Source organism: Notothenia coriiceps, unplaced genomic scaffold, assembly GCF_000735185.1.
Source record: "Notothenia coriiceps isolate Sejong01 unplaced genomic scaffold, NC01 NC01_scaffold00035352, whole genome shotgun sequence".
Taxonomy (NCBI): domain Eukaryota; kingdom Metazoa; phylum Chordata; class Actinopteri; order Perciformes; family Nototheniidae; genus Notothenia; species Notothenia coriiceps.
The window spans coordinates 162,828-173,870 of record NW_011368053.1 but is presented as its reverse complement, the minus strand read 5'-3'; the positions used below and the strand labels follow the sequence as shown (position 1 = coordinate 173,870).

The 11,043-nt window shown below is 40.4% G+C and overlaps 1 protein-coding gene across 1 annotated transcript in view; it reads left to right on the top strand.

Annotated features, from left to right (window-relative positions):
- The window catches only part of galnt12 (UDP-N-acetyl-alpha-D-galactosamine:polypeptide N-acetylgalactosaminyltransferase 12), a 12,513-nt gene extending 5,342 nt beyond the window's left edge, over nucleotides 1-7,171 (top strand). The window contains exons 7-9 of the mRNA XM_010791244.1: nucleotides 4,121-4,234; nucleotides 5,080-5,235; nucleotides 6,316-7,171. Coding sequence (XP_010789546.1) covers nucleotides 4,121-4,234; nucleotides 5,080-5,235; nucleotides 6,316-6,453 — 408 coding nt within the window. The 3' untranslated portion in view covers nucleotides 6,454-7,171. The remainder of the gene's footprint in view (nucleotides 1-4,120; nucleotides 4,235-5,079; nucleotides 5,236-6,315) is intronic.
- Nucleotides 7,172-11,043: the final 3,872 nt, after the last annotated feature.

The window sequence follows — 11,043 nt, the reverse complement described above, 5'->3', positions numbered from 1 at the left end:
CATCCAAAGAACACCATACCTACTGTGAAACATGGGGGTGGAAACATCATGCTTTGGGGCTGTTTTTCTGCAAAGGGACCAGGACGACTGATCCGTGTAAAGGAAAGAATGAATGGGGCCATGTATCGTGAGATTTTGAGTGACAACCTCCTTCCATCAGCAAGGGAATTGAAGATGAAACGTGGCTGGGTCTTTCAGCATGACAATGATCCCAAACACACCGCCCGGACAATGAAGGAGTGGCTTCGTAAGAAGCATTTCAAGGTCCTGGAGTGGCCTAGCCAGTCTCCAGATCTCAACCCCATAGAAAATCTTTGGAGGGAGTTGAAAGTCTGTGTTGCCCAGCGACAGCCCCAAAACATCACTGCTCTAGAGGAGATCTGCATGGAGGAATGGGCCAAAATACCAGCAACAGTGTGTGAAAACCTTGTGAAGACTTACAGAAAACGTTTGACCTCTGTCATTGCCAACAAAGGGTATATAACAAAGTATTGAGATGAACTTTTGTTATTGACCAAATACTTATTTTCCACCATCATTTGCAAATAAATTCTTTAAAAATCAGACAGTGATTTTCTGGATTTTCTTTTTTCTCCTTTTGTCTCTCATAGTTGAGGTATACCTAGGATGAAAATGACAGGCCTCACATCTTTTTAAGTGGGAGAACTTGCACAATTGGTGGCTGACTAAATACTTTTTTGCCACACTGTATTTCCACTCGACTTTAAATGTAGCACTATCTGATTATTTGCATGTGTGCACCTATACCTGTGTGTATTTGTACTGTATTTGTAGAGTGGACAACTGAATATACCCTGAGGAAAGATCTTCATTATAAAAAAGAAATAATGTAATTGAACTTTCTTACAAAACAAACAGACACAAGCTTTTCAGATGTGCTCTCACCATTCCAAACATGCCCGGCTTATCCTCTGGTACGTGAATGTCGGGGTAAATATTATCCAGATACCACTTGAAGTTCTTACAGCCCAGCTTCTCTCTGAGCTTCCTCCGTGCTGTCACATCTCCAAAGGCCTCCTGAAATCAAAGACCACAAATGTGTTTATCAGAACACTTCTGCCATAATAACCTGAGAATCAAAACACTCACAAGAATAACAATTGGTACGGTGTTCAAATTAAAACGTGTGAGTGTGCTCTTGATACTGCAGTGTCAGAGAGGACACACTCAGAGGATAGTTTTGTGCTGAAATGGTATACAACAGCACCATCTATAGTTGTAATATAGTAATAATAGGACACTTACAAGGCTTGTTTAAAGGGAAAAACCAGACGGTAAACACAAGGTTTAAGATACTTCAATATAAATGTACATACTGCTCGTCAGACTTCATAATAAGTCTGCTGATTCTAACAGCTGTTTGCAGTGAACGAGGTACTATTTCACTTTCTATGGGAATTCCCAAAAGATAAAAACTTTTTAAGGATGTAATAAAACAAGTTTAATAAAAACTTTTTTTGTAAATGTCAAATTTCTATATTAAGTGTTAGGGAATAATTCTAACTCCTTTACTCCTAAGATGTTTAACCTTTTTGCCCTTTGACGTTTATGGCCAACCCTGTCTGTTATCTCCCTTAAGGAATGTGCTGCTCCAGCTATATGTTGATATTCCCAGTTTATGACCGGGCAACTCTCGGTCATAAATGGTTTATGGTTGTGAGAACGCTGGAACACTTCCTTCTCGGTGTTTGTGGACTCCAAGGTGTAATCTTCGAGGCCATGAGGGTCAGGCAAGTGATTCAGTGTCCCCAGATGTTTAGGCAATCTCCAGTGTTCCCAGATGTTTAGTTTATCTCCCCCACTATGTTGATTACTCTCTGTGAACCTATTAAAAAGGTCTAGCAAAAGAGAGGCGCTTCAGAATTGACGTGGCAACTCTCCCGTGCAGTCAGCACCTCTGGCTGCTGTGACTTGTGATGTGAATCCTCCGGCCGATACTCCTAAATAAACCATCAGTGTTTGACATCGAAGCTCCAACTCTCCTCGTGTCTCTCGGAGTCCTGACTCTCCATTGCTACAGAAGTTTCCCTTACATTAAGTCCTCCTGATATATTCCAAACACACAAGCATCGGAGCAGACTAAACTTCTGGATTGTTCCTAGCAAAGACAGCCATGGCATTTTGAAAGATTAGGATGCTCCTTCCTTGAGGATGTGGAGATTTAAAAATATATCTGTCTTGAAAAATTAGTTTACATTGACAAAGGGCAAAAATAATTACTTTGTTCAGCTGTGGGAACCTTAGATAAACACCATGGAAGTTGAAAATGTAGGCTCTACCTGAAAGGAAAGTATAAACAGTTTTGTTGTAATCTTCCTGATATTTGTGAAATAAACATTTTAGGGGACAAAAAGTACTGCTTTTTCTACATCCTGGTTGATAGAGAGCAGGACGAGTATCCATGTGTGTCTTGGCATGTCAGTAGATGCAAACAATGACCACACCTTCCCTGCTGGAGGAAGAGTTCAGACGCTCTGCAGGATGATGGTGGTTCGCCCAAACACAGCTTTAATTGGCCCTTCATCGATTGACTTTCCCAATAGACGGATTCCCAAAGGACAGAGTCAGCTGACAATGTGGAGGACCAGTGAGGGCCACTACAGTTTATGAGGCCAATAACAGGCAAATTGAAAGATGGTATTTAAATGACAGTAAAGAGCAAATGTAAGAGTGACACGCAATGACAACCCAGTATATGGATCAGTAAGGGAGTCACAAACAAGGAAGTGTAAGCAGATCATGGGAAAACATTGGATACAGATTCACTTTTGTATCCGAGTCATGTCTGAAAACGATACACTGTTGCAATTTGAATCTACTTTATTTAGGTTGCACACCGCCTTATTACTTATTTACCAAGAGTTGTAAACATGGAGTAAAGAGGAGACTCATCAACTCGACAATTCAGCGATCAATCATCCTGTAACCGTAATGTAATGTTCTGTAGATTCTTTTGGTTAAGATGACGTCGTTGCTGCTTTATAAATATTGAAATGATCCATCAATATATTACGTTTAAGACTGTCTCAAATGACATACATAGAGGGCTTGGATCCAACAACTATAATGTGAAGTTGTGATTTAGTCATACCAGACCTAAATGAATTAATTATTTACACAAATAAAAATCTCCCTGTCTTAGTTTATCTCTAAAAAAGGGACTGATAGTTCCTGAAGAGAACAAAGGAAGACCTTTGTGTGTGTGTAGTGTCTGCTTTGACATGTCTGCCAGCGTCACGTAGTAGGAAGTGGGAATATGCCAAAAATATCTTCAGAAAGATACTTGGGTTGATGATCTCTTCAAAAGGTTTGATAAAATCTCTACCAGTGTAAATCAAAAACTGCAAACAAATGCCAGAAAAAGTTTCATGAAACCTATGAGATAAAGGCTGTCATAGGAAAGTTTAACAGCATCAAGAAAATAAAACATGTTGAATATAAAACGTCTCAAAATGCTGCATGTATGACCATGTGTTTGAGTGTTTCTTTAGAGGGTTTGGTTTATTAGGTTTGCCGAGCCACTGCGAATTTGGCAAGACTTCCTCCTCTCAGGGACATAAGTGCCACCTGATCTGTGTTTAGAGAGCCTCTCCTCNCACCAATTGTGCAAGTTCTCCCACTTAAAAAGATGAGAGAGGCCTGTAATTTTCATCCTAGGTACACTTCAACTATGAGAGACAGAATGGGGTTCTTTCCCCCCATTCTGTCTCTCATAGTTGAAGTGTACCTAGGATGAAAATTACAGGCCTCTCTCATCTTTTTAAGTGGGAGAACTTGCACAATTGGTGGCTGACTAAATACTTTTTTGCCCCACTGTATGTTGTGTTTTTTCATGTGACACAAAACAAAAACAAAAAAGCGTTTGCACATAGTGGACGTTCGCTCCAGACAGCAGTGATATGACAACATCAAATAAACCCCCCACCTGCAACCAACCCCTTTAGTTTTCATTTACATAATATACACACATCTACATTCACTAACTAAGTCGAAAAATATAGTCCATCCATTTCAATTTTTAATGTGTAGTCTGTCTAGGAGTCTTTTGGCATCATCTAATTTCAAAGGTTTATTGACCTTATTAGTTTCTCCATTATAGCTGAAGAGCCGCGGCAAATCCAACTACTGTTTCGACTACAACCCTTCAGACGAGCACAACGTGGTGGGACAAAGAGTCATCCTGTACCAGTGTCACGGCATGGGGCAGAACCAGGTAATGCACGCCAGTCTCTCAGGACATTAGCCATTAAAGGGTCACTTCAGTCCGTTAGAATGGGCATTACATGTCTTCCTTTAGCGTTGTGAAATGTTTGATTAGTCTTAGTTTCACTGGAGAACTATTTCATCAATCATTATCATCACTTCTAAGACTTCAATCCTCTAAACTTGACAAAGGTTTGTATTGCTATCTTACAAATCTTGCATTAGGGAACTAGTAAGCCTTTTCCCAGGTTGAAAAATGATATGTCAGCCTTTGTGACACACCTTTATGCTCTGTGGTCAAGGAAGCAGAAATGTACCACTGTTTCTCCAGCAGCCCTCTGTACACACACACACACACACACAGACAGACAGACAGACAGACAGACAGACAGACAGACAGACAGACAGACAGACAGACAGACAGACAGACAGACAGACAGACAGACGTATTCTAGAAACATAGGCTTTTGCTGTCTGCCTTATGGGACTGCATGATGTAAACTCTCCCTAAACACACACCTGCATTATACATGTTTGTATGTGTAGTACAATAAATAAATAAACACACTCACAAGCCATCTCTCAGTATGCTGGGTCCGTTATCTTTCCTGGTACATGCCTTCTTCTGAGTCACACATAAACATGCAAACATACATGGGTATTCTCTGTGTCTAACATGACCCTCTGAAATATTGCAAAACCTAAATGCATTTGTGTTTTGGTTATAGCAATCAGTTGAGTTGCAGTGAAAAATTAACAATTAAGTTACATGCATGACTTGATATTTCTTTGACTCTATATCATGTGGAATTTTAAGTGAGATTTACATTACACATTTTGCACTTCCTCCCGCAGTTCTTTGAGTACTCCACAGAGGGTGAGATCCGCTACAACACCAGGGAGCCTGCTGGGTGTGTTGTGGGTGACCCCATCAGCACCTACCTGACCCTCCAGCTGTGTCGGAAACGAGGACAACCCATGCCTCAAGACCAGAAGTTTGTCCTCCGGGAGGTAAGGAGCTCAATCCTGGTATACGCAAAGAGGCAGTGTGTGTGGAGAGACAGGAAGTGACATCATGGTGGCAGTAAAAGTGCATGATAAAATGAGGTTCTGATTAGATTTCCTTTTTAATGTTTGACTTTCTTTTGTTCACATTTATTTATTACTTTCCTTCTTGAACCACCACTAATGCTCTTACTATTTCTATCCCCTGTTTTCCAGATCTTAACCAATCCAATCATCTAAAAGCCTTTCCTCTTTTATTATTAGGATGTGATTCTTTTGCCCCATACGAGAACATCCTGTGATGATTTTATTATCTTCATTTGTTTTAAAATATCCTTATTGTTTTTGGCAATATATGAAGTTGTCCTATTCATAAATTCTCATCATTATTATTTTATTGATACTATTGTAGAAGTTGTGAAAAAAAAGAGACGAGAACAACCTGTATTTTTGACTATACAACGCTTGTGTTGTTTATTGACCAGCTAAAAGCTCAACAAGTATGTGAAAGCGTTACTTTCAACACTCTGTTTCCATAGTAACACATTGACACTGTCCAACTCTTGTGTGAAGGTATAACATCCCAGAAAAGGCACATAAGTTGATTGCTAGTTTTTAACCACAGACAATGGTGAAATATGTCCTTACAAATCTGCTACAATATAATAATCTCAAAAGTGTTATTACTGGATTGAAGCTGAGATATTTGAATCAAGACGTCCTTGCACGGCCAAAATCTGCTGTAATTCTTGTCAAACTCTTATCAAGCACATACAGAGATACTCCACAGTTGTGTAGCTGATACCAAACTGTAAATCACACCGTTAGCATTCTTTTCCGCATGACACTGCTACTTGTTAAGCCTGTTTTCAGTGTAGTTACACCGTGTTGTGTCAAGGCTTAATATAGTTGTATATAGAGAGAGAAGTAAACTGACAAAGATAATATCACTTTATTGAGCAGCTGATTATTTAAACATGTCTTGGATAGCGCTAATAGCTACTTTCTAACTGCTCTTGCCATTTGAACGAATAACCAGCAAATAACTTTGATTTAAAATGCATTTTCTCCACCTCTCTGTTTCAGGACGGTAACCTGTACCATGAGCTGAGCCAGAAGTGTGTGCAGGCGGTAGACAAGACAGAAAACGGGACCCCAGCCCCCTCACTCCAGCCCTGCTCCGACAGCCCGCACCAGAAGTGGTTCTTTGAGGAGAGAATGTAATGGTATCAAACTAGCAGATATTTCTATTTTTCATTCAGGGCTGATATCCTGTGGAGGGATATGTTTTCCACACATTTTTGTGCCAGCTGGACTCAATGGACCAATTAGAAATGATACCGACAAGTACTTACTTTAAGTACTTTGTAAATATATAGGGAGATATTTGTTCTAGGATGCTGTTGCTGGGAGACAGGAGCCAACTGAAATATGCATAGTTTTTTCTAATCAAGAAGGCACTTGACAATTATTGAGAACCTGAAATTGTACATGCTGATATTTTTCATTTTTTTCTCCTTTGCACACGTCTCTAGTGGGCAATCTTTTAGCTCAACTTAGCACTTGCTTCACGCACACATGGACACTGAAACGTCTGTGTGTCGGTCTTAATGAAAATAACAGTTTTACACCTCTTTTAACAAACTCAAAGCCCCTCATGTGCTAGTGGCTGACATTTGCAGAGCCGCATCATGAGGCATTTTCAAAATGTTTCAACTTCTCCTGTAGAGGGGGCCAACGCTCCTCTCTGCAAGTTCCTCTCTTTCACTGTTTTCTCTCTTCGTAGAGAGAAAGTTGGAGACATATTCAGGTATTTCGTTGGGAATCTTTTGAGTGCTTTATACTCTTACACACAGTGGCTTAGGAAAAGCCTTAAAGGGGACCTATCATGCAAAATGCACTTTTTGATGTCTTTTATACATAAATATGTGCCCCCGGCGTGTCAGGGAACTCACAAAGTGTCAGAAAATAAAAGCCTCTCTCTTTTCCTCCGTACGCAAATCTCTGAAAAACGGGGCTACAACGAGCTGATTACGTCATATCGGATGGCACCCACGTGGTGGACCCACGGCCCTATCAGAAAGTTGCTATCAGAATCAAGGCCCGACGTGTTTTGGACGTAATATGGCCTTTGTTTACATTAGCAATCATCGCTAACACTCGGAGCTAACCAGTACTGGAGAGAGCACATGTGTGAAGAAGCAGGAAATAAAAAGGAACTCACCTTGTGGTAAACCGGCAAGAGAGAAAGAAAGCCTTTGAGCTCCATACTGTTTCAGAAATAATCCTTGATGTAGTTTTGGCAGCATTTATTTTAGACAGTGTCTGCCGGTCCCGCATGAGCAGGCATAAGCTCCGCCTCCTCTTTTTAATTTCTTTTAAAAAGCTTTATACCCCGAATCAGCACTTTAGTAACAGGAAGTGAAATAGAGGGATATGAGGCATGGCTAGAATGGGTGATCTGTTTGGTATTTTGAGCAAAACACTTCATAGACATGTTTTTTATACATTTTTATATATCTGAGACCTATGCTATTGCCTAAATATTGCATGATAGGTGACCTTTAAATCACAGGCATTATGCAAGTACCCAGTACTTCTTTGACTTAATCACCTAACTACTGATAACGGGAGACTCCAAGTCATTTTGCTTTTCAAATGAAACTTTGAGGTAAAATGAAATTCGTCATTCGGGAGGTTTTGGTTTCCTTGTTTTCAACGTAATGTACTTGCCTCTGTCATGTGGTCTTTAAATGATTTGCAGCTTCAAAAGACTAAATCATAGCCATATTTTCTATCATGTCGTGTCAACTATGTTTATTTAAAATATTTAATTTCTACATAAAACTAAATACTTTAATTATAAATAAGTGGGAATGTATTCACTTAATGATCATAAGTGCAAATTGCAATAATAACATCCTCTTCCCCATCTTAACTTCACACTTGAAGCCCATAGAGTGCCTTAATGTAAAACAAACTGTAATTATAATTTAAGATATCACTTGAGGATACTTTTGTACAGACTCTAAATTATGTCTCAGATATAATGAGTACAGAAGGAAGAATTGTTACAAAGCTGCTTACCACATGTATGTATGCTCCTACAGCACGCACAGGGACGATGTTTTCCCCCTTTGAGTGCACAGGTGTGACTCTGGTAGTTGTACTGATTTGTGCACACTGCCTCCTGCTTCCATCGGTCAGAACCAGACGGCTATAGATCTCCCTGTTGTTGCGGTCACTTGTGTGGCTCTCCCTCAGGCGATGCAGAGGGACCGGGGGAAACACAGCGGAGGAGGACACAGTTGTTGGTTGTCTCCGGAGCGCCGGGCTGCCAGATGGCTTCCTGATTGATTTTCTGGTCCTCTCCCAATTCTTTATCACCAGCTCTCCCTCTCCGTGTCAGAGGTGTGCAGCGGACGACTTATCTTTTGGACTCGCGCCAGCCCAATCCTCCTCAGATGAGCACTTGTTACTCGTCTGCTTGAGATTTGATTTATGAATGGAAGCCATCAAGAGTACAGTTTTTTTGGCAGCAGGAGAAGATAATGGAGGAGCCTGAATGAAGCAATTTGTGACCTCTTCCTTACCATTAACCTTCACAAGCTGCTGGCCCCTTGCTCTCAAAGGAGCTTTGTTAGAAAACTATCCAACTGCAACATGAATGTAAACTCCAAGAAGGATAAATAGAAGATGGAAAAACACAATTTTGCCAGTCCCACAGTGGAATCAGAATCTTTTCATTTGCCAAATATTATGATTGTACAATGATGTGCATGAACATCGTAACATCTGTGCGTATGAGCTCATATACAAGCTTAAAGGGACAGTGCAAGATGTGCTTTACTGTATTTCACTCTCTTACTGCTCTGAACATATATTTAGTGCAGTGTGCAGGGCATTGTGTCATGTGATAGCTGAACTGTTTAGGATAAAAGGCACACAAGACAATATTGAAAGACGGATGTAATTTGTGGGGTTGAAGTTCCCGGTAATCCATAAAAGCTTTTGCGGGCTTGTGAGTGCTACACGAGTGTGCAGACAGAGCTCGCTGATAAGTGGAATTGACCAAATGACTGTAGGAAGATTATAGCCAGCTCCATAGAGGGAAGGAGTTTGGCAGCTGTCTCGGCATTGTATAAATGCTTTTGGTGATAAAGCTTGATCTCATATTAACAGAAGAGTATCACTCGCCCAGAAAGGTTTTAACAGGTGGTTCTTTAGGTGTCCACGGGCTCTAGCAAGACCCTGATATGATTTAAGACTTAAAAAAAGCTGCTTCATGAGTATTAACCATCACAGATTGGATCAAACAGGAACAGGAGAGATCACCCTTTTAATATAGTGCTCATGCTTTATGTATTGAACACTTAAGAAGTGACAGCTTTTCCATTCCTATCAGTTTGTGTCTTTAGCCAGTGAGTGCAGTATAAATATTCTGTCTGTTATTAAAAGGGTTATTTATTGTCCCCCGTGACCATCTGCTATGCCAGACATGTCCTCCATAGTCAAATATAATTTACGCTGCCGTTATATTGTATGCTAATACGGGACACTTGGCTGCAATAAAACTGATATTCTCCAGTCGAGGATCACATCTCTCTGGCAGGTCATATAGTGCTTTTATATCAACTAAGCCCAGGTCGTAAACAGTTGTGACTTCCCACGGATCTGTGGAGCACTTGAACCTGTAAAGTAGCTGATTATCACCCAGCACTAATGGACCGTGCAGTGCTGCTTTCCAATACCATGAACATATCTTCAGTTTGTAATGATACAATTCCCAGTGGAGACATTTCAGTTGTGGTAAACATGCACAAATAATAATGCTGGAATTCAACACCGTGACTGGTGTAATAAAGCTGTCAACTCCAGCGGCCTTATATTGTAAAAAAGGAAGTGAAGGATGTGATTAACAATATTTTTGTGATAAATAAAGCAATAAACCGACCATATCTGATGTCAATGTATCTATTTAGCTGTTTGTTAATTGTAAGTTAAGTAATCATAATGTTGAAAATGTGTTTTCTGCCTGTTATGGGCCCTTTATTGCTCATGTTCAGGTTTCATACATGTATTCTGTGCCTCAGCTGTGAAATGTTCCATGCTTTAATGTTCAAAAAGGTCTTCATTTTTCTCATACTGCCTGTGATGCAGCACCTCTTTTCACCCTCTGTCTGAAACCAGAGCCTAGTCTGTTCTGATTGGTTAGCTGGCCGGCTCTGTTGTGATGTATCAACCGCTTATAGATGTCCCGCCCCTTGGCCTATCAGGTACAATGCGTTGGAGCCCTAGCCAGTAGAAGCAAAAGTGTTACGTAATGATGTCATTATATTACAGAAGCAAACAAAGGAGTCCAATGGAGGTGTTTCAGGCAGGGGGGAGTGTGTGGGAGAGAAACTCCCTCTCGAGAGTACTTTAGGATTCAAGCCTTTGCAGACTATTAACATGCACAATAAATTATAAAACACTACAGGAAAGGGAGAACCCCAAAAAGCATAATTGGGCCCCTTTTTAAAATGTGTATCACTGGAAGGCTTTATTCATGAAATGCAACCCAGAAAATACTTTTGCTCTCACTGTAAATCATTGCGTATCCATTTAAGTGTGACTCATCAGAGAAAAACAGGCTATCATCCACATTTAGCTGCGATGGAGACGTGAATCAAGCTGCTCCGAGGGTAATGAGAGAAGAAAAAGAGAAAAGGGGGGGGGTTGTGTGTGTGGGGGATGTGTTAGTTTTCCATAGCCATATCTGGATGTTTTGTATTCACCTTGTTTTGCTGTTATTGTGATAGATATGGTTGAATT